This window comes from Neolamprologus multifasciatus, chromosome 10 (assembly GCF_963576455.1).
Source record: "Neolamprologus multifasciatus chromosome 10, fNeoMul1.2, whole genome shotgun sequence".
Taxonomy (NCBI): domain Eukaryota; kingdom Metazoa; phylum Chordata; class Actinopteri; order Cichliformes; family Cichlidae; genus Neolamprologus; species Neolamprologus multifasciatus.
Window position 1 is genome coordinate 16971192 of NC_140448.1, and position 24304 is coordinate 16995495.

Sequence of the window (24304 nt, forward strand, 5' to 3'; positions counted from 1 at the left end):
CACCAACTCGTCTACTACCCGCTTTTTCAGGTCACTCTTACGGAGTGTTTTAGAGAGCTGTAGCTTAAGGTGTTCTACAATTTGCAGCAATTCGCATTTGCGGCAGCTCTCAAGGAGCACAACAGATGGAGCTTTTAAAAAATCCTCTAAACAAAATAGAGCCGACATGGCGCTCAAAACAGGGAAGAGGGCAGAAGAAGAAAAAAGAAAACCAAAATTGAGCAAAACACACGTTCTCTCTTTCACAAAAGGGAATTCTCCTTATTGGGAAAAGGAGGATCCCGGACAAGCCCCCACTTATGTTACGACCCCCTCTGCTAGGCGTCAGGGAAGGAGTAACATACACAAGCCCCAACACAAAACTGAGTAAAGAAAAAGGTTTAATTTCAAGCTTTGAACAGAAAACCGACAGGGATGTTCAACAGACCACTGGGAAAACAATTATTACATAAAGAAAAAACAGTCAAGAGTAAAAGCTAAAGGTTAACTAAGGCAAGCTGGCAGCACACAAAATAAAAGCTAGGGGTTAACTAAGGCAAGCCAGCATCACAAAACTCTAATGAAACTAAGTTCAGCTGGTTTAGCAAACAAAGAGCAACACACCAAACAGTTTCAACAAACAACGTTCAAGTGTGAGGCAACGAGGAGGACACTGCATGTCACTTCAGAGCAGCAGTTCCCCATAGTGTGAAGGATCTTCAGCCTTTTATACTCCCAGGTGCAGACAATCAGCCAGTCAATTGGTCTTGGAGTGGCCATGGGATCTCCAGGCAGCCAATCGTCCATGAGGTCTGGCACACTGTGATCTGCATAAAAGAAGGTTGGCACAGGACTCCCAGCAGCCAATCCTCCACGAGTCATAGCACACTTGGATTTGCATAAACAAAAAGGCAGTCTCACTCCCTCCAAGGCCTCGGGCCGTAACACCCCTCCCCTTAAAATACAAGACCACGTTTTGTATATACAGATTTCCATATTCGTGACAGACAACAAAACAAGTCATACTCACAACCGGGAGAGGCCATCAGCTAGTACATTTTCTGATCCTTTGATATGCCGAATCTCCAAATTGTACTCTTGTAGCAGCAAGGCCCATCGCATGAGTCTTTGATTGTGGTTAAACATTCAGGCAAGAAATACAAGTGGATTATGATCAGTGTACACTACAATGGGTAATGTGCCAGACCCCAAGTACACATGGAAGTGCTGAAGAGCTAGCAACAGGGCCAATGTCTCCTTTTCAATGACGGAGTAATTTACCTGATGCTTGTTAAACTTGCGGGAGAAGTAACAAATGGGGTGGTCCAATCCCTGCAAGTCTTCTTGCAACAGTACTGCCCCAGCCCCAACAGCACTGGCATCAACCTCTAATTTGAATGGACGCGTCAAGGCAGGTGCAGTTAGCACGGGAGTGTGGCATAGGAGGGCTTTTGCACTTTCAAAGGCATCCTGACACTTGTCAGACCACAAGATCAACCTTGGGGCTTAGCAGGTTGGTCAACGGCTGGACTATGGAGGAGACGTTTTTGCAGAAGTTCCTGTAATAACCCACCATTCCCAGGAATCGGCGCAACTCCAGGGATACTCCATAATCACTGCAACCTTGGCGTTAAGAGGTCGCACCTGCCCACTTCCCACCTCTCTGCCCAAGTACGTCACTGTGGCCTTAGCAAATTCACATTTAGCTAGATTGAGGGTTAAGGAAGCCTGAGCTAAACGGTGGAATACTTGGCGCAGAGTGTACAAATGGTCCGACCATGTTTTAGTGTATATTACCAGATCATCTAGGTAAGCACTACAGTTGGGAAGGCCATAGAGGACCTTATTCACTAATCTCTGGAAGGTCGCGGGTGCATTACACATCCCAAATGCCATGACAGTGTACTGCAAAAAGGTGTCAGGGCGTTACAAAAGCTGAAATAGTAGAAGCACGCTTGGTTAAGGGGACTTGCCAATAGCCTTTGAGAAGGTCTAATTTAGTCACATATTGGGCCATTCCAATACTGTCCACGCAATCCTCAATTCTAGGGAGGGGGTAAGAGTCAGGGACAGTAACGGCGTTTACTTTGCGGAAGTCAGTGATAAAACGAGGTGAACCATCTGGTTTCGCTTCTAGCAAGCATGGTGAGCTCCAGGGGCTCTGACTGGGCTCTGCCAAACCATGTTGTAGCAGGTACTCAGATTCTTGCTTCATCAACAAACGTTTGATGGGATTTATGCAATAAGGGTGTTGTTTGATGGGCTTTGCATTTTGAACATCAATGTCATGTTTTAGCATGCTAGTCCGTGTTGGCACATCACCAAATAAACAGGGGTACTCATGGACCAAATTAGCTACGTCTTCTTGTTGCTCGGAAGACAGGTGATCAAGCTGACTCCGGAATGATTTTAACACTTCAGAGTTAGGCAAGCGGGGCTTAGAACAACTAGAGTAGTTCAGTTTTAAACCATCAGCCTCGTCTGTGCTTTCTACCTCTGAGTGACTGAAGACGGCCACAGGAGCACAGCTCCCAGTGGGTTTTGGTTGGGGTTGGGAGTGGTATAACTTTAACATGTTTATATGGCAAACACGGGTTTTGCAACTTCGATTCGGCGTGCTGATTATGTAATCAGTTTCTCCTACTCGTTCGCGTACCTCATAAGGCCCCTCATACTTAGCAGAAAGAGATGATCCAGGGACAGGCAAGAAAACAAGTACTTCATCTCCTGTCTGGAATTGTCGTTTGACAGCAGCCTTATCATAAGTGTGTTTCATTTTTCCTTGTGAAACAGTGAGGTGCTGCCTAGCCAGAGCATTAGCTTGACTCAAACGCTCATGGAAATCCTGCACATACTTGGCCACTCCCACTCTAGGGCTCCCTTCCTGGATCAAGAGTTCCTCTTTTATTCCTTTAAGCGGGCCACGAGGCGTGTGGCCAAACACTAGTTCAGAGGGACTGAACCCAAGTGACTCTTGGACGGCTTCGCGAGCAGCAAACAACACAAAGGGAATCCCTTCATCCCAATCCACTTTGGCCTCTAAGCAATACTTGCGGAGCATGGCTTTTAAGGTTTGATGCCACCGCTCTAAAGCTCCTTGGGATTCTGGGTGATAGGCAGAGGACACAACCTGTTTGATTTGTAGGCTTTTAGCTACTTGCTCGAATAATTTAGACTGAAAGTTAGAACCTTGATCTGTTTGAATGACTTTAGGCAGGCCAAATGTAGAAAAAAACTTAGTAAGGGCTCTCACAACCGACCTTGCTGTAATTTTGTGCAGTGGAATAGCCTCAGGGAAATGTGTAGCAGCACACATTATGGTGAGTAAATATTGGTTTCCCGACTTTGTTCTTGGTAGTGGACCTACGCAGTCTACTATGACGTGATCAAATGGTTGATCGATTACTGGGATGGGACATAATGGTGCAGGGGGTATAACCTGATTTGGTTTACCCGCAAGTTGACACACATGGCAACTACGGCAGAAAGCTGCCACATCACATTTCATGCCAGGCCAGAAGAAGTGTTTTAATAGTAACTGATACGTTTTTGTGATGCCTAAATGTCCCGACCACTGGCTTTCATGAGCAAGCGCCAGGATCTTTGACCAATACAGCGTGGGTATGACAATCTGCTTAACCTTACTCCAGTCCACACTCCTAGCCCCCAATGGAAACCATTGACGCACTAGCACACCTTGTTCTATGAAATAGGCTTGTTGCTCATTCTTAGCTTGCTCAGCACTTACCACATGCTTAAAACATCGCTGCAACGATTCATCAGCCAACTGGGCCGCCGACAGATTTTCTCTGGTTAAAAGCAGTGGTATTTCTTTACAGATGGACTAGGCTCCTCAGGGTTTACCAAGTCTGGGGAAGACAAAACATTGTTGTTGTCAGGTAACACGGCACCCTCCTCAGAAAATGAGGACATCAACACAGAATCAGCGAGGGTAACGTCACCATCTTTACGGGCTTGGGCACGAGTAACCACACAAGCTGGGTACAGCTTTGGGGTCACAGAAATCTCTGGGGCATCACAACTGAGGGGCTTATCCAGCACCTCCAGACTAGGACGCACTAATCCGCCCACAATATCATTTCCTAGCAACATGGCCACCCCCTCTATTGGTAAGGTCGGACAGACTGTGACGGGGAAAAATCCCGTAACAAGTTCTGATTTGATATAGACCTGGTAAACGGGTCAGGGAGCATAACCCATCTCTATTCCACGCAGCACAACATTAAATCCAGATGCACTGTCTGCTGAGAAAGGTAGAGCACTAGAAAGGATTAAGGTCTGAGACCCTCCAGTGTCTCTCAGTATGCGCACCGATTTTAGATCAGTGGATTTATCAGTTAGGGATACAAAACCATCAAAGATAAATGGATTAAAACAAGGGTCTGGCACCTTACCACCACAATCAAGCACCTCAGGATGGAACGCTGCTTTCACAAAGGCAACAACTTTGGGTTGCTGAGAATTCACTTTTTTGCGTTTCAGGGCCAAACAGTCCGCAATGACATGTCCCGGTTTATGACAGTAGAAACACTCTCGACTCTCTTTAAAGCCTAAGGGTTTAACAGTGCGAGCCTGCTGCGCAGCACTAAACTGTGACTTCTCTTTAACCAGAAAAGAGGACTTATGGGTGAGCACATACTCGTCTGCGAGAACTCCTGCAGTTGCTAAAGTGGTTACTTTCTGCTCATTCAGGTATAACACTATACTCTCTGGAAGACACTTTTTAAAGTCTTCCAGCAACATCAATTCACACAATGAATCATAATCACTGGCTTTTGACGCAGAGCACCACTTGTCAAAGAGGATACCTTTTTCCCTGGCAAACTCCACATACGTTTGGGAGGGAAGTTTCCTCTGTAGCCGAAATTTCTGCCTGTATGCTTCTGGAACCAATTCATATGCTTGCAACACAGCTGATTTAACACAAGAATACTCCAAACTGTCTTTTAAGAGAAGCGCAGCTACCACCTCTTGGGCTTTTCCAGTCAGTTTACACTGTAATAAAAGGGGCCAGATCTCACTAGGCCACCGCAAAGCACCAGCAATGCGCTCAAATGCTGCAAAATAAGAATCCACCTCAGCCTCTTTAAAAGCAGGCACTAAAGAAATGCACTTACTAATGTCATAAGGAGTAGTAGACACGGGGGCAGAACCTGGACCATCAGCGGAGACAGATGAGGCTCGTGGCTGAGACTCCAGCTCCAGCTCACGCAGCCTCACTGTTTTATCTGCCTCTATTTCCAGCTTTCTGATCTCAAGCTCTAATTGAGCTCGCCTGGCTTGAGCCTTCTCCTCGGCCTCCAACTGGAGCCGTGCCAAGCGCACCTTTAGCCGGGCCCCGTCCCGTGCTTCTGAACTTCCAGAGGAAAGGGGATCATAGCGAGGGAGCGTGCGCGGCGTCTTCCCCCGCTCATCTCCCACACTGTCATGACCCGTACCATCTTTATGGTCCCCCTCAAATGAGGAAGTTTGACTAGGCTCACCAGAGACCACAGGCACTTCAGGCAGATCAGGGACTTGCATTAGACCAGCCTCCACCAACTCGTCTACTACCCGCTTTTTCAGGTCACTCTTACGGAGTGTTTTAGAGAGCTGTAGCTTAAGGTGTTCTACAATTTGCAGCAATTCGCATTTGCGGCAGCTCTCAAGGAGCACAACAGATGGAGCTTTTAAAAAATCCTCTAAACAAAATAGAGCCGACATGGCGCTCAAAACAGGGAAGAGGGCAGAAGAAGAAAAAAGAAAACCAAAATTGAGCAAAACACACGTTCTCTCTTTCACAAAAGGGAATTCTCCTTATTGGGAAAAGGAGGATCCCGGACAAGCCCCCACTTATGTTACGACCCCCTCTGCTAGGCGTCAGGGAAGGAGTAACATACACAAGCCCCCAACACAAAACTGAGTAAAGAAAAAGGTTTTAATTTCAAGCTTTGAACAGAAAACCGACAGGGATGTTCAACAGACCACTGGGAAAACAATTATTACATAAAGAAAAAACAGTCAAGAGTAAAAGCTAAAGGTTAACTAAGGCAAGCTGGCAGCACACAAAATAAAAGCTAGGGGTTAACTAAGGCAAGCCAGCATCACAAAACTCTAATGAAACTAAGTTCAGCTGGTTTAGCAAACAAAGAGCAACACACCAAACAGTTTCAACAAACAACGTTCAAGTGTGAGGCAACGAGGAGGACACTGCATGTCACTTCAGAGCAGCAGTTCCCCATAGTGTGAAGGATCTTCAGCCTTTTATACTCCCAGGTGCAGACAATCAGCCAGTCAATTGGTCTTGGAGTGGCCATGGGATCTCCAGGCAGCCAATCGTCCATGAGGTCTGGCACACTGTGATCTGCATAAAAGAAGGTTGGCACAGGACTCCCAGCAGCCAATCCTCCACGAGTCCTAGCACACTTGGATTTGCATAAACAAAAAGGCAGTCTCACTCCCTCCAAGGCCTCGGGCCGTAACACCCCTCCCCTTAAAATACAAGACCACGTTTTGTATATACAGATTTCCATATTCGTGACAGACAACAAAACAAGTCATACTCACAACCGGGAGAGGCCATCAGCTAGTACATTTTCTGATCCTTTGATATGCCGAATCTCCAAATTGTACTCTTGTAGCAGCAAGGCCCATCGCATGAGTCTTTGATTGTGGTTAAACATTCAGGCAAGAAATACAAGTGGATTATGATCAGTGTACACTACAATGGGTAATGTGCCAGACCCCAAGTACACATGGAAGTGCTGAAGAGCTAGCAACAGGGCCAATGTCTCCTTTTCAATGACGGAGTAATTTACCTGATGCTTGTTAAACTTGCGGGAGAAGTAACAAATGGGGTGGTCCAATCCCTGCAAGTCTTCTTGCAACAGTACTGCCCCAGCCCCAACAGCACTGGCATCAACCTCTAATTTGAATGGACGCGTCAAGGCAGGTGCAGTTAGCACGGGAGTGTGGCATAGGAGGGCTTTTGCACTTTCAAAGGCATCCTGACACTTGTCAGACCACAAGATCAACCTTGGGGCTTAGCAGGTTGGTCAACGGCTGGACTATGGAGGAGACGTTTTTGCAGAAGTTCCTGTAATAACCCACCATTCCCAGGAATCGGCGCAACTCCAGGGATACTCCATAATCACTGCAACCTTGGCGTTAAGAGGTCGCACCTGCCCACTTCCCACCTCTCTGCCCAAGTACGTCACTGTGGCCTTAGCAAATTCACATTTAGCTAGATTGAGGGTTAAGGAAGCCTGAGCTAAACGGTGGAATACTTGGCGCAGAGTGTACAAATGGTCCGACCATGTTTTAGTGTATATTACCAGATCATCTAGGTAAGCACTACAGTTGGGAAGGCCATAGAGGACCTTATTCACTAATCTCTGGAAGGTCGCGGGTGCATTACACATCCCAAATGCCATGACAGTGTACTGCAAAAAGGTGTCAGGCGTTACAAAAGCTGAAATAGTAGAAGCACGCTTGGTTAAGGGGACTTGCCAATAGCCTTTGAGAAGGTCTAATTTAGTCACATATTGGGCCATTCCAATACTGTCCACGCAATCCTCAATTCTAGGGAGGGGGTAAGAGTCAGGGACAGTAACGGCGTTTACTTTGCGGAAGTCAGTGATAAAACGAGGTGAACCATCTGGTTTCGCTTCTAGCAAGCATGGTGAGCTCCAGGGGCTCTGACTGGGCTCTGCCAAACCATGTTGTAGCAGGTACTCAGATTCTTGCTTCATCAACAAACGTTTGATGGGATTTATGCAATAAGGGTGTTGTTTGATGGGCTTTGCATTTTGAACATCAATGTCATGTTTTAGCATGCTAGTCCGTGTTGGCACATCACCAAATAAACAGGGGTACTCATGGACCAAATTAGCTACGTCTTCTTGTTGCTCGGAAGACAGGTGATCAAGCTGACTCCGGAATGATTTTAACACTTCAGAGTTAGGCAAGCGGGGCTTAGAACAACTAGAGTAGTTCAGTTTTAAACCATCAGCCTCGTCTGTGCTTTCTACCTCTGAGTGACTGAAGACGGCCACAGGAGCACAGCTCCCAGTGGGTTTTGGTTGGGGTTGGGAGTGGTATAACTTTAACATGTTTATATGGCAAACACGGGTTTTGCAACTTCGATTCGGCGTGCTGATTATGTAATCAGTTTCTCCTACTCGTTCGCGTACCTCATAAGGCCCCTCATACTTAGCAGAAAGAGATGATCCAGGGACAGGCAAGAAAACAAGTACTTCATCTCCTGTCTGGAATTGTCGTTTGACAGCAGCCTTATCATAAGTGTGTTTCATTTTTCCTTGTGAAACAGTGAGGTGCTGCCTAGCCAGAGCATTAGCTTGACTCAAACGCTCATGGAAATCCTGCACATACTTGGCCACTCCCACTCTAGGGCTCCCTTCCTGGATCAAGAGTTCCTCTTTTATTCCTTTAAGCGGGCCACGAGGCGTGTGGCCAAACACTAGTTCAGAGGGACTGAACCCAAGTGACTCTTGGACGGCTTCGCGAGCAGCAAACAACACAAAGGGAATCCCTTCATCCCAATCCACTTTGGCCTCTAAGCAATACTTGCGGAGCATGGCTTTTAAGGTTTGATGCCACCGCTCTAAAGCTCCTTGGGATTCTGGGTGATAGGCAGAGGACACAACCTGTTTGATTTGTAGGCTTTTAGCTACTTGCTCGAATAATTTAGACTGAAAGTTAGAACCTTGATCTGTTTGAATGACTTTAGGCAGGCCAAATGTAGAAAAAAACTTAGTAAGGGCTCTCACAACCGACCTTGCTGTAATTTTGTGCAGTGGAATAGCCTCAGGGAAATGTGTAGCAGCACACATTATGGTGAGTAAATATTGGTTTCCCGACTTTGTTCTTGGTAGTGGACCTACGCAGTCTACTATGACGTGATCAAATGGTTGATCGATTACTGGGATGGGACATAATGGTGCAGGGGGTATAACCTGATTTGGTTTACCCGCAAGTTGACACACATGGCAACTACGGCAGAAAGCTGCCACATCACATTTCATGCCAGGCCAGAAGAAGTGTTTTAATAGTAACTGATACGTTTTTGTGATGCCTAAATGTCCCGACCACTGGCTTTCATGAGCAAGCGCCAGGATCTTTGACCAATACAGCGTGGGTATGACAATCTGCTTAACCTTACTCCAGTCCACACTCCTAGCCCCCAATGGAAACCATTGACGCACTAGCACACCTTGTTCTATGAAATAGGCTTGTTGCTCATTCTTAGCTTGCTCAGCACTTACCACATGCTTAAAACATCGCTGCAACGATTCATCAGCCAACTGGGCCGCCGACAGATTTTCTCTGGTTAAAAGCAGTGGTATTTCTTTTACAGATGGACTAGGCTCCTCAGGGTTTACCAAGTCTGGGGAAGACAAAACATTGTTGTTGTCAGGTAACACGGCACCCTCCTCAGAAAATGAGGACATCAACACAGAATCAGCGAGGGTAACGTCACCATCTTTACGGGCTTGGGCACGAGTAACCACACAAGCTGGGTACAGCTTTGGGGTCACAGAAATCTCTGGGGCATCACAACTGAGGGGCTTATCCAGCACCTCCAGACTAGGACGCACTAATCCGCCCACAATATCATTTCCTAGCAACATGGCCACCCCCTCTATTGGTAAGGTCGGACAGACTGTGACGGGGAAAAATCCCGTAACAAGTTCTGATTTGATATAGACCTGGTAAACGGGTCAGGGAGCATAACCCATCTCTATTCCACGCAGCACAACATTAAATCCAGATGCACTGTCTGCTGAGAAAGGTAGAGCACTAGAAAGGATTAAGGTCTGAGACCCTCCAGTGTCTCTCAGTATGCGCACCGATTTTAGATCAGTGGATTTATCAGTTAGGGATACAAAACCATCAAAGATAAATGGATTAAAACAAGGGTCTGGCACCTTACCACCACAATCAAGCACCTCAGGATGGAACGCTGCTTTCACAAAGGCAACAACTTTGGGTTGCTGAGAATTCACTTTTTTGCGTTTCAGGGCCAAACAGTCCGCAATGACATGTCCCGGTTTATGACAGTAGAAACACTCTCGACTCTCTTTAAAGCCTAAGGGTTTAACAGTGCGAGCCTGCTGCGCAGCACTAAACTGTGACTTCTCTTTAACCAGAAAAGAGGACTTATGGGTGAGCACATACTCGTCTGCGAGAACTCCTGCAGTTGCTAAAGTGGTTACTTTCTGCTCATTCAGGTATAACACTATACTCTCTGGAAGACACTTTTTAAAGTCTTCCAGCAACATCAATTCACACAATGAATCATAATCACTGGCTTTTGACGCAGAGCACCACTTGTCAAAGAGGATACCTTTTTCCCTGGCAAACTCCACATACGTTTGGGAGGGAAGTTTCCTCTGTAGCCGAAATTTCTGCCTGTATGCTTCTGGAACCAATTCATATGCTTGCAACACAGCTGATTTAACACAAGAATACTCCAAACTGTCTTTTAAGAGAAGCGCAGCTACCACCTCTTGGGCTTTTCCAGTCAGTTTACACTGTAATAAAAGGGGCCAGATCTCACTAGGCCACCGCAAAGCACCAGCAATGCGCTCAAATGCTGCAAAATAAGAATCCACCTCAGCCTCTTTAAAAGCAGGCACTAAAGAAATGCACTTACTAATGTCATAAGGAGTAGTAGACACGGGGGCAGAACCTGGACCATCAGCGGAGACAGATGAGGCTCGTGGCTGAGACTCCAGCTCCAGCTCACGCAGCCTCACTGTTTTATCTGCCTCTATTTCCAGCTTTCTGATCTCAAGCTCTAATTGAGCTCGCCTGGCTTGAGCCTTCTCCTCGGCCTCCAACTGGAGCCGTGCCAAGCGCACCTTTAGCCGGGCCCCGTCCCGTGCTTCTGAACTTCCAGAGGAAAGGGGATCATAGCGAGGGAGCGTGCGCGGCGTCTTCCCCCGCTCATCTCCCACACTGTCATGACCCGTACCATCTTTATGGTCCCCCTCAAATGAGGAAGTTTGACTAGGCTCACCAGAGACCACAGGCACTTCAGGCAGATCAGGGACTTGCATTAGACCAGCCTCCACCAACTCGTCTACTACCCACTTTTTCAGGTCACTCTTACGGAGTGTTTTAGAGAGCTGTAGCTTAAGGTGTTCTACAATTTGCAGCAATTCGCATTTGCGGCAGCTCTCAAGGAGCACAACAGATGGAGCTTTTAAAAAATCCTCTAAACAAAATAGAGCCGACATGGCGCTCAAAACAGGGAAGAGGGCAGAAGAAGAAAAAAGAAAACCAAAATTGAGCAAAACACACGTTCTCTCTTTCACAAAAGGGAATTCTCCTTATTGGGAAAAGGAGGATCCCGGACAAGCCCCCACTTATGTTACGACCCCCTCTGCTAGGCGTCAGGGAAGGAGTAACATACACAAGCCCCCAACACAAAACTGAGTAAAGAAAAAGGTTTTAATTTCAAGCTTTGAACAGAAAACCGACAGGGATGTTCAACAGACCACTGGGAAAACAATTATTACATAAAGAAAAAACAGTCAAGAGTAAAAGCTAAAGGTTAACTAAGGCAAGCTGGCAGCACACAAAATAAAAGCTAGGGGTTAACTAAGGCAAGCCAGCATCACAAAACTCTAATGAAACTAAGTTCAGCTGGTTTAGCAAACAAAGAGCAACACACCAAACAGTTTCAACAAACAACGCTCAAGTGTGAGGCAACGAGGAGGACACTGCATGTCACTTCAGAGCAGCAGTTCCCCATAGTGTGACGGCTCTTCAGCCTTTTATACTCCCAGGTGCAGACAATCAGCCGGTCAATTGGTCTTGGAGTGGCCATGTGATCTCCAGGCAGCCAATCGTCCGTGAGGTCTGGCACACTGTGATCTGCATAAAAGAAGGCTGGCACAGGACTCCCAGCAGCCAATCCTCCACGAGTCCTAGCACACTTGGATTTGCATAAACAAAAAGGCAGTCTCACTCCCTCCAAGGCGTCGGGCCGTAACAGTGGACCACATGCAGCCCACTTTGATCTTAAGTGATTTTAAATGGGTCAGAACAGTGAATCTACATGATCAAGGAGTAAAATTACTGAAAAAGGTATGGTAGTCCACTGCACAGACTGTTCTGTCGTTATAAAATATAAAGGTTTTTTTGGTAATTTACAATAAAAATTCAATATAAACAGACTTTTGTTAATTTACTGTCAACTCATTAATAGTTACAAAAAAAGTATTTGTCATTTAATCGTAGAATAAAAATCTATGCACTCTCTATAGCTGTTCTGTGGGCTGGATTTAAGTTTTCAGCAGACCGATTCTGGACCCTGGGCCTTTTGTTTGACACCCCTCCATTACACAGACTACATCATAGGAATCTAAATATTTCTGGCCTGCCGTGTGTTGAACAATAAACTAAAGTAAGCTTTAAAAGCAATTGAAGTCATCGGGTGAAAAAAGTGTTAGTTGTTTTAGAGTTGTGGAGACATGTAGTGTATATATTTTGGCTAGCCTCACAACATTTCCTCAGTGCGGGGACTGAATTTTGAAGGACTTGTAGGAAAACACGCCTCAGCAATCTCTCCAATCTTGCAGAAATTTAAACCCTATGAGCAGCACTGTCTGAGAAGCTGTTGTCCAGCTATAATACTGTATAATCAATGCGTTTTCCCCTTGTTAGGGTCAAAATGGAATTTAACATTCAATAGATGTCACCCAGAGCTCCAAGCCTAATAATTCTGATGCTACTAACGATTTGAATGTTCTGAATCTTGTTTAAGGACCTTCAGTGGTCTTTGCCATTGTAGTTACATGACAGGACTTTCTATTGTTGTATTCAAGGCTGTTCTACATTCATGTGCCCTGAATGTCCAGTTAATCCTCTCAGACAATTGCTGTATTAAAGTGGGAAGAGTTGTAATGGAGTAAACTTGTCACTGTATTGGAAAACAGAGGACATGTGTTCACTCACTGGCACTGCATGTGTTTCCCCTTGCCAGGGCCTCATGCTAAGTTGTCCCATCAGGCCATTCCCATCTGAAATTATTCCTGGCTTTCTCCTTTTCCCTGTCTCAAACACAAGCACACTATCGCACACTTAGCTTGGGTCTGTTCCCAGCTTAATGTTCATAAAGGACCGCCATGTGTTGTTTCAAAGTCCGAGGACTGCCCATGCTAAGATAAAATCAAAAGCATGGGACGAAGACAGAACAAATCTGGGTCATTTCCAGAGCAGCACTTTATATCGAAAGCCAACTCACGTCACCACACATCAGCTCACATCAGCTTACAGTTGCCGAGTCTGCCTTTTCCACGCGCGTGCACTGAAGGACAAAGACTTTCACACCTGTTGTGCAGCAGTTTATTGCAATTCACGAGTGTTGCCTGAAACTATGAAGACTCTTTATCTTATCCTAACACTTTTTTGGATTTAAAGCCTGAAATGTTGCCAGTTCTCACTAAATTAATTTTCCTCCCCAGAGGTGAGCGCGTACGCAGTTTGCTTCAACTTACATTTCTCACTTTTACTGCATCTGTCCTAGCAATGTCATAAATTGCCTCATAAATTATTGAATTGGGAATGCTACACCGGCTTAAGGTTACTTGTGTTTTTGTGAGGTTTTATTTGTCACAATAAAGCAGTTGTTTCTGTCATAGTATATCCCACGGCTAGCTTTTGTTGGTGTTTTTTCTTGACACTTGATAATATAAAAGCTATGTTGAGACTTTCCACTAATATAAAAGTAACAGGAAATTAAAAATGATTCCCCACTTCCCTCCCCTGATCACTTTGACAGTTGTTGCTCCTCATTTCCTTCCACAGCGTGGCTCATCTTACTGATGCCAGGTAGAAACTCATCTTTCCCACTCAGTCCATAGCCCTCTATAACAAAGGGGGCTATGAGTGGCTTTTTTTATTCATCCATATGTGTGTTATGTTGCAATGACTGGGAAAATCCTAACTTTGAAATCATCTCATTATCTTTAAAAGCACAGTAATGATGGGTATAATTATGCCTGCACCAGTGTAACTGGTGGGGAGTGGCACTTTACTGCTTTACATGGCATCCATCCTCGGTAATGTGTTGTATCGCCATAAAGGATCGCTTTACCCCCTTTGTTGCACAAGTGCATGAGTCATAAGAGAATAGGATTTCTCCTGGACTTGAGCAGAAGTTAATTTATGGCTCACTGCAATTACTAGTTTTCACCATTTCCTTGATTTGGGTTACGTATTGCTTAGACATGTTTTTTTCAGCATGGCAGCAGCCAAAGGATCCTGTCACTAACATCAGTAATTGACTTATATTATGTCTGTCCTTATTTTCATGTTTCTCAGTGTGACGCCGTGCATGTGCTCCTGCTATGATTGGATGTTAATGCATGCATACAAACACTGGCACAGTGTTGGGTTTGCAGTAAATCTCTGCTTTAACAAAACACACATCCAGCTGCCAGATCTGAAAATGAGCAGAGAGAGGAAACAGGAGGTGCGTGTGTGTTTCCTGTCTTTTTTTTAAAGTCCCTTCGAGTCTTTATTTGCAGCTGAAAAAAAGTAGAAAGAATGAGTCAGTGACAAAGAAAACGAGTGACTTGCTCTTGCCTGTCCGCACATTGAGACAGTCAAAAGCACATGGTATTTATATAATGCCTTTCTACTCAGTTGAGCAATCAAAAGCACTTTCTACTGCAAGTCATGATTCACCCAATCACACGCACACACGCCTAAACACTTTCTAACATTTGCATTCTGATGGATGCATCAGGAGCAACTCAGAGTTCAAAAATACTTCAGCACGTAGATTCAACAAGTCAGGCATCAGTCCACCAACTTTACCCTGGAGCCACAGCTGCATGAAGCTGCACTGTGCCTCTTGTAAAAAGACATTTAGTGCTGGTAATGTAGTGAGTGTCAATTCCTGACAAGGATAATTTAATTAGCACTTGGTCTGGTGAATCACACTTTCTGTTGTATCATGTGGATAGCCACCTGCATGTGTGTTGGTTACCCAGGGAAAACCTGGCAACAGGATCCACATCGAGGCATGTGAATGATTTAGGCAATGTTCTGTTGGAAAGCCTAGGGTCCAAGGGCGTAGATTTGGCATGAACGGAAGGGACATGTCCCCACCTATATCCAGCAATTATTGAATTGTCCCCACCAATAATTTGATCTCTTCAAATAAAGAAAAACAAACCCGATAGAAAGAAAAAAAGATCTGTCGACGTCTCATTCACCCAGCGGTGCAGAAAGAGTTAAATTACGTTCTCTACTGGAGTCCTACCTCATGTGACAAATATGGCCAATGTGATTGGCTGTGCCTTTCAGGGAGCTCTGTTTAGTTTTTAGCAGCAGCAAGCCTGCGCTGCCAGGACCTGCAAGGAGGAGAGGAGGATGGCAGCAAAAAGGAAGAACCTGGATATAAGAAAGTCAAGTTCACGCATAAAATGTGTCCGTCATAAAAACATTACAGGCTATGCTAGGCTTTGGCCTACATCAGTATAAAATTGTATGTAACCATGAATAACGTGTTTTGGAAACTAAATGCACAACAGGCAGCACTATTAGTTCTCTCAGTCTCAGAGTAGCATTTCTAATTTTGATTGAAACTGTCAGAGAAAACGGCAGCCTCGAGCAAGCCAGGATATTAGTTTACAGAGGCTGTTAAAATTATATGTCTAACGTTAAATGTTGGTGACACAATAATTTCATCCTAATGGTACTGACATATTCATGGGGCTAATTTTTGAGACAAAATATAATGAGGTATTCATGATTTTGCAAATATTCCAACCAACACAAAGCTCAGAGAGCAATGGTGATACAAGATCACAGGTGAAATTGGATGATGACTTGTTGGTTCATTACTGTATTTGAAGCACATGTGTGACTGCATGTATTTGGAATGTCTCACTGTTATTTATCAGGTGACAGAGGCAGCTCTGCCATGTTGTAGCTCGGACAGAGGTGAAGAGCCGAGGTCACAGGTGACTGACTGATGATTCAGTGCTATAGATTAACTAGTATTTATCATCATGACAATTGTTAGGCTGCTGATGTAAATTGATTCATTAGTGTATATTTGACAAAGAATCTGAATTGACATGTCTCACTTTTTATATAGTACGAATCAATGTGTTATTTTATCAGGTAGCAATATGTCCTAGTGCAGTCCGAGGGGAAGAGCCAGGGCCAAAGGTGAGGCACATCAAGCACATAATAATTTTAATCTGAGGATAAAACGCATGTACTGAGGCTAAAAGAAGCTTCAGTGCTCTCAGAAGACTAAAAACATGGCTACGATCAACAATGACTCAAATGAGATTAAACAATATCTCAGTTAACGAGAGGAGAAGGCATGTGTTTGGCTCCTTCACATAGTGGACATTCAGTTGTTGTGTGGGACACCAGTGGTCCATGTCTTTTGCTGTAACAGTAGTTCATGTTTAGAATAAAAAATCCCAGCTCACTGATTTGATCGGGGCAGTAGTGCCTAAAATGTTGCATAATTTTGCTGAGAGATCTAAAATACTTAGTCAGTCATTTGTTTAATAGTAATTTAACATTATATAATTCACATATTAAACTATGAATTGTAATTTTAAATGGTTTAAAAGCATGTAGAATAGCATATGTAGGGAAGTATATTTCTCCTTCTTTTATCAAGAAGCAAAGACAAAAAGGGGAAAAAAAGAAACGGCAGGGTTCGGTGGTTGAATCATCCGTCCCCACCATTGCCAAAACCAAATCTACGCCCTTGCTAGGGTCCTTTGACACATACCACCTACCTAGCATTGTTGCAGACTATGTACACAACTTCATGGAAACCGAGTTCCCTGATTGCTGTAGCCTCTTGCAGCAGTATAATGCAGCCTGCCACAAAGTAAAAATGGTTCAAGAATTGTTTAAGGAGCAAAAAATAAGTTTGTGGTATTGACTTTGCCTCCAACTTCCCCAGATTAAATATAAGGCTATGTCTGATTGGTGTGTACACTTTGTTTCTGTGGTCTCATTTTCACTCAGAGGAAGAGGAGCTGCCTCAGTGCAGAGCAATTTTAACTTGTTAATTTGATAATTGTTTACAAAAGCAACACACACTGTAGGTAAGAGTTTAATTAGGTTAATGGTTTTCAGACATATTTCTTATATGTATTTTTTATTAGCTCAAGTATGTAAACTTAGCAGTTAACAAACCCTCTCCAGTTTAGTTCGTCCATAAAGACATTAAAACCACCAAGATAATAAGTGGTGTGGTAAGACTATTGTGAAAAAAAATACCCAAGTCGAATAAACAAGGGGAAACAAGCTCCTTTAGCCAGTGAAGACCTCATTACCCAGTAAATCATTCAAGGATGTTGTTTGTTATGTCTCCACCAGGGAAATACATCCAAGACTAATAACCACCAGTGCTTACCCACTAAACTTGAGCAATGTTTGCTGGTTTGGATACCATCCACTTCTCACTCTGTTCCTCCCTTGACCCCTCACACCCACATATTCGTTGGTCCCTCCTGCAGTTTCGGGACTGTTTCCAAGAGCTGCTGGGTAACTGACGTTCACTATTACTTATCCAGCAGCTCTTCAGCTGCCTCTCTGGATGTGAATCACCCCATTTTGGCCTGAACTCTGAAGTTGCCATTAACCACAGAGAGTGCCAAGAGGTCACATTATTGAAATGTAGACACCTAGTCTGCTACCATGCTATTACAAGTAAAGCGAGGCGGTTGCCAAAGCTTCAAGCTTTAAACTGTAGCTCCGTTCTTTAGTTAGCTTTGGGGTTGTTCATGGCACGACTTAAAACCTCAGAAGGGAAACCCTCAGCTCTTGCTCTTCCCCCAGCATCAGCACAGGACTAAAAAACTTTGTGCAACAAATTAACTCACACACAAATACACAACACTAGCATGGCATGGATAAGTCACTCATGTATGAATGCTGATTGTTGGCTTTAGTTCAGCATTGAATATGATCATCCCCCTGTAGCTGGTGAGCAAACTGAGCCACTTGGGTACCAGCATCTCTCTGTTCACTTGGCTGCTAGTGTTGCTCAACAACAGACCAGAGTCAGGGAGAGTGTGAAACAAAGTGGGAAGCATTTCCAGCTCCATCTCTCTCTCTCCCCTGAGGGTTGTGTCACCAGTCTACTGTTGTTTATGCTGCATCTGCTTCTAATCACATCATCAAGTATACAGATGACACAACAGTGTCATCTGTATACTCGCATCAGAACAGCAAAAATCAGCCCTATAGAACGGAGCTGAAGGCAGTCAGCTGCATCAAGTTTCTGGGGTGTACAGATGACTGACAGTGTGGAGTGGTCACTAAACACATCATCACTGGTTAAACAGGCTCAGCAGCATCTGCACTTTCTGTGCTTGATGTGGAGAACACACCTTTCCTCTTCTATCCTCATCACTTTCTGTAGAGGAATAATAAAGAGCCTGCTGACCAGCTCTTGCTCCGTCTGGGTTGGCAGCTCCAGATAAGGCCCCAGATAAGAAGTCCTGCAGAGAGTAGTAGTGAGGACTGCAGAAAAGAAACCTCATCTGGACGTCTCTTCCATCCATCCAGGATGTCGCGCAGAAAGGCTGTCTCAGCAGATCCTGCAGCATCAACAGAGACTCTGCTCACCCCCATCATGCAATGTTCTGGTAAGAGGGTTTGTAGCATCAGGACCAAGACAGCCAGATTCTGTAATTGTTTCAAGTCATCAGACTCTTGAACTCTCAGTAACCCACAGCAACCCCTCCCCAACTGCTTCCCCCTCTTTCAATATGTGCATAAGCCACATGCTGAAACTGTTCCTGAACTGTTTTAAATGGCTGTATAATTAGGTCTGTGCAAAATATCTAGAATGGTGTATGTACACTGGATGGTGTGCAATATATGTATTTCTAAGATCCAGTACAGTTTTTCATATACTAATATGTTTTCTTATAGTCTTACATATAGCAGAGATGATAAATATTTATTTATACTGTATTAGTCCAGTTCCACCACATTCTGTTCTATTTTACTGTGTCTATTATTTGTCAGTTGTTAAAATGTGGCAGCATCCCTACTATACCAATCCCCAAGTGACCAAGAAACATGAAACCACAGGGTCAGACAGGTTTTCAATAGCCCTACCATTCAGCAAGATTATCTTGAGCCATGAAGCTTGGTTTAAACAGCATATTATCTTAATATTTGTCCACCTGAAACAAAGGAGAAAGAAGTGTGCTAGTTTCACGGCTGTGGTTTTTGTCAAAGACAAGCAAGAAATGTGTACAGTTTACTGAACTGCTACAGCTGTGATGTCAGTGGGACTGACGATCACAACTTGGCAGCTTGGTTCAATGTAAATCTCCAAATCTTCCCCAGAACTGGAAATGTAATGCTGAGAATTTCTTTTTAAATTCTCGTAAGCCCCTAGGGTAGTATGAGTTGAACTTGAGCATTTTGCTGACCTCCAACAGCAAAAGACTTATGCTGATGAAAGTCATAATAATAAACTGATTTAATATGTGTGAGTGTTTACTGCATGTCACAGGAATGGAGTTTCTTGAACTGAAGATTAGATTTATAATTGAAGGCAGCCTTTAGAAACTCAACTTTTTTCTCCTCTGTATTTTACCATGTAATGCATAACTTATCACCTGTGTCTGATGCGTCATAAGAAGTAAATATTAAATGAGAAATCTGAAAAAGTTAAGAAGTGTATTAAAACAAACAAGACTTTGTTTTGTTTTTCAAACCCTGAGTACAACACAGGCTATATTTCAATCATATCCATAAAGCGAAAGGCGGTTTTCTCACTGCTGCTACCGGCCAACTCTCTGTGGGTCTCCTGCTCCTCTTCCATGTGAAATCATGAGATTCCTTTTCAGCAGTGTAATTCCATGCAACAGGACCAAATGGCTCATTGTTTGGAACAAAAGCCAAGTCACAAGCTCGCAGCATGCAGGCCCAACTATACAGCTACAGTATAATCCCCTCAGGACCACAACTGAGCCCTTTGAAGCGGTGATTGGTGGCCCTCAGAACCACAGCGTTGTTATCTTCCCCCGCATTCATAAAGTAATCATATGCAGCTCATGCTTCCTGCTACGTTTGGACCCACTTCTGAACAGTTCGCTATTCGCTTTATGGTCAGGATGTGACATGATCAAATTATTGATTTGAATTATTAAATTTCACAGCAGAAAGTTCATGGAAAAAAAGCTTCTCAAGTGGGGATGCAAATTGAATATATTCAAGGATGGTTAATATTAATGAATAATAACTCATGCTACACATTTTCCCTGTTAAGTAATAATAAGAGCTCACTTAGTGAGAGCACTGAGTGGATGATCCGGGTAGCTTTGAGTAAATAGATTTTAGGTGAAAACATTTCTAGAAAATAGGCATGTCACTTATTTTAGTTTCACATTCAAACAATTCCTGTGTTTCATTCATGCCCTTAAGTCCGTTTCCTCGGGATAGAGGCAACTGTCTGGTTTATAATTAAAGTTAGATAAATGTAAATGTGGAGTCAGATTGTGCAGTATTGAAAAGCCACATCCTCCAAAGAATTATCTCATCCGCTTTTCAAGGTATTGGGTTTGGAAAATCATTGCATCCTTTGCCTTCAGCTGAGGTTGATGTTATAAACTCCAGCACGGCTGCAATCTCCATCTTTTGACTCTCAAGTCCCGATGGAAAAGTCTTCTTTCCCATAGTTTTCCAGGTTGCATATTTATCAAGGTGGGAGAATTCGTGGAGGGGAACAGACTAATGGTAGATGTGTGCATAATTAGGCCAGCTGCTTGTCACCAGTGTGTAAAGAATTTGTTTCTGCCATTCCTCCTCAGCACATGTTTATCTCCCTATTATATTTTGTGATCTGCTACTATGTTGTCATATGTTGTCATAGGACGAGAGGCGGGGTACTCCCTGGACAGGTCGCCAGTCTGTTGCAGTGTAACATACAGAGACAAACAACCATTCGCACTGACATTCACTCCCGCATTCACACCTAGATTGATCAATTAACCTATCCCCACTAACTGCATGTCTTTGGACATGTGTGAGGAAGCAGAGTAGCCGGGGAGAATCCACGCAAACATGGGGAAAACATGCAAACTTCATACAGAAAGACCCTGGCCTGATGGTTGAATTTAACTCAGGACCAACAGTGCTAACCACTGTGCTGCCACTGTATTTAATCAATGTGTATTACAGTGTATGTAAGCTGCTATAACATGCTGCCTCAATCTGAGAGCAGCTGTTTTTACATTTTGATGACTTGATTCATACTGTATATTAACTTGTTCAGGCCAACTTCACCGTGCGCCAGCCAGGTTTCAGTGTTTACTCTGAACATGTCAGCTGTTGAATAATCATCCCAATAAGCTTAAAATGGAACATACCTTCCTCGTATGCATTCACGGTGCACATGTCTGCAGTAACTTTTAACAGATTTATGTGACTTTGCTTTTTGCACAAGCTCTGATGCTAATCTTTTCACACATCTAGAAATGCTCCAGATCCAGTAAGGAAGGCTGATCTGGGCACTTCTACGGAGTACTGGCATCCAATTTAGTCACATTGCGCTTTTCTTCAGCACAGTCTCCAACTCTCCCGCTGTTCAGTATTATGTGATACTTCACTGTTCATGCCAAACTCCAATGAATTTCAGCTTGTAATGACATAAAGAATGAATTGTGAGGAGATATGTCAATTCAGCATCGCAGCCTGGGTCTTTGCGAAAGTCCTGGACAGAAACAAGTCGGAGTATAAAAGCTGGAGAATGGTGTTCATTATCGAATGTGAAACAGACTTTTCCTTTGCTCATTTTCTTAATCTGTTTATTTATGTCCACACAAAAATTCAGTAACCCATTCGTTTGATTGTTATTTTCCTTTCAAATAACTGTCCAAGAAGTGGTGTTGCTGTAATGCCTCATTTCTGGTAAATTCATCACTTCATAAAGCTAGCTGTGGGATTTGAGTCAGTGGAGAAACATTCATTACTGAGTCAGTCAAAGCCGTTTCCACAGGCAAATGAACTGCAGTCCTGCCCTTTGTGTACAGACAAATGTTTTAGAAGCTTTCATTTGAAATGTGACTGACCTCAGGCAAGCCCCGTCCTGTGTTTGCCTGTGTGCATGTGTGTGTGCAGAGCAGGTGAGTACCAGTCCTAACTGATTCCCAGCCAGAACATTTATGGTGCTTACTAATACTGAAATAAACCAATAATATTCAGAACTTTTCCATTATCTAACATCTCTGTGAAGTGTATATTTTGAAATCATAATCATGTCCGTTCTTTTGGCTATATAAAATGCTTTTATATACATTTCTAAAGCACAATCTGAAGTCAGTATATGCTCAGAACTAAAATTCTGTTGTGTTCTAAAGTGAATATTAAGCTTACGAGGTAGGTTCAGAGGTAAAACTGTACAAAAACTGTACAAAAAAAGAAAAGAAAGAAAAAAAGCATATGATAGCATATGAAATCAATTTTCCTTTATATTGGTGCACCTCATCTGTTGGCCAAATGGAACATGAAACATGAGCATGATGAATTGGCTATCCTACACTTCCCCCTACTGCACAGTCATGGCATTTCAACCAACCAATTTACATACACTGTAACTGTATGTAAAAACTTACTATCATTTAAGTGACTTCTCATCCTCTTTGAAATATCCCTTCAAAAATTAGAAGAACGACTTGTTTTTGCAACAATTTTGGCAACAAAGTAGCTGCTGTTTGATTAACAAATAAATTCTTAAATTACTTGGAAACCTGAATTAATATACTGCAACTGCTGCTCTGTCTTATTTAAAAAGATTTCTGTCCGTTTGTTTGTTTTTAAATGCATCCATTTGGATTATTTTCATTGTCTCTTCCAAACCTCTTGCATTTCATTCTGTCTGAATATAAACATGATAACTCGAAACATTTGGAACAAATTGGGATAAAACTTTGTAGGGGTTTGGAGTGGGGTCATGCTAACAATCCATTCAAATTTTGCTTGTATCCACTAAGGTCTTCAAGGTCGGCTTAATGACTTTTTGGTTGACAAAAAGCCTTATAACTTAGAAACTATGACTCTTACAAATGCTGGTGTATTGAAAATAGAAAATACCATAAAAAGATTTAAAACATCATGTCACGTTTGACCTCTGACCTCTCCTTTAAGGTCAATAGATTAATCTGAAGGTCAAATTGATAATAATATAATAATACAGAGCTATTTATTAAAACTATGTTTCTTACTGACATTATTTGCATTGACAACATGTAAGCATGTAGGGAATGATATATGGGGATTCTAAATATCACAGTGCTTTGGACCTCTGACCTCTTTTTCAAGGTCAAATAAAGTCAAACTTTCATAAAGATTTATCTTGTCTTCCTTCTCTCTTCAGAGCCGGTCTTGGCAGATGGCCCCGCCCCTCCCTGAGCCTGGTTCTGCTGGAGGTTTCCTCCTTTTAAAAGGGAGTTTTTCCTTCCCACTGTCACCAAGTGCCTGCTCATAGGGGTGGGGGGTCATATGATTGTTGGGGTTTTCTCTGTATGTATTATTGTAGGGTCTACCATACAATCGCCTTGAGGTGACTGTTGTTGTGATTTGGCGCTGTATAAATAAAATTGAATTTTTACTTTTATCCTTCTCTGTTTATACTGGGAACATGTATGAAATGATACTGGTGTATGGGGATTCTAAATATCACAATATTGTTTGCATCCAAATATCATGTAACATTTGACTTCTGACCTCACTTTTACATTTCACATTTTGCCTTTCCTTCTTTGTGTTATATCTCTAAATAAAGTATTGAAGTATTGTCAAGAGAAAGAGAATGAGCTGAGAAATAAACAAGTTAGATAAGCTTAAGTCATTTATGTCCAGTTATTTAAAAATTAACACCTAATATTATCCATTACCTATTACATAATGTTTGGTAATAAAAGTAAACATCTGTCATACTACCTTTATCAGGTTTTTACTGCACTACAAACTTCTTAAAGTATGTTTAAATATAACATAGGAAACAAAATTAATATATAAACATTACAAAACAATTCCCTTAAAAGTAGATGCTGCCCAGAGAGTGAGCTGCTTTGGGGGATGTTTGTGTTCAGTCCGCAGTTCTAAAGAATTCTATTTTACTAACATCCTTTAAATTGATAGCATTGGCTAATCAGCAGTTGCACACATTTGTTTTTCCACCAGACTTTCATATCAAGATGTAAACTATAATCTTCAGATTAATTTAATCATATATTTTTCAAAAATAAAAAATTTAAAAAAATAGCAAATGTGTCTGGTTCAGGGGAGT

At 43.0% G+C, this 24304-nt stretch overlaps 2 protein-coding genes across 2 annotated transcripts; both read right to left on the bottom strand.

Annotated features, from left to right (window-relative positions):
* Positions 1-3817: 3817 nt before the first annotated feature.
* LOC146509963 (uncharacterized) lies at positions 3818-6994 on the bottom strand. The gene has a single exon (XM_085174074.1). The coding sequence runs from the start codon at positions 5701-5703 to the stop codon at positions 4183-4185; it is 1521 nt and encodes a 506-aa protein (XP_085030200.1). The 5' UTR covers positions 5704-6994; the 3' UTR covers positions 3818-4182.
* Positions 6995-9719: 2725 nt separating this feature from the next.
* Positions 9720-11240, bottom strand: LOC146509964 (uncharacterized). Its single transcript, XM_085174075.1, has one exon. It carries the CDS (start codon positions 11238-11240, stop codon positions 9720-9722), a length of 1521 nt encoding a protein of 506 aa, XP_085030201.1.
* Between the last annotated feature and the right edge of the window lie 13064 nt (positions 11241-24304).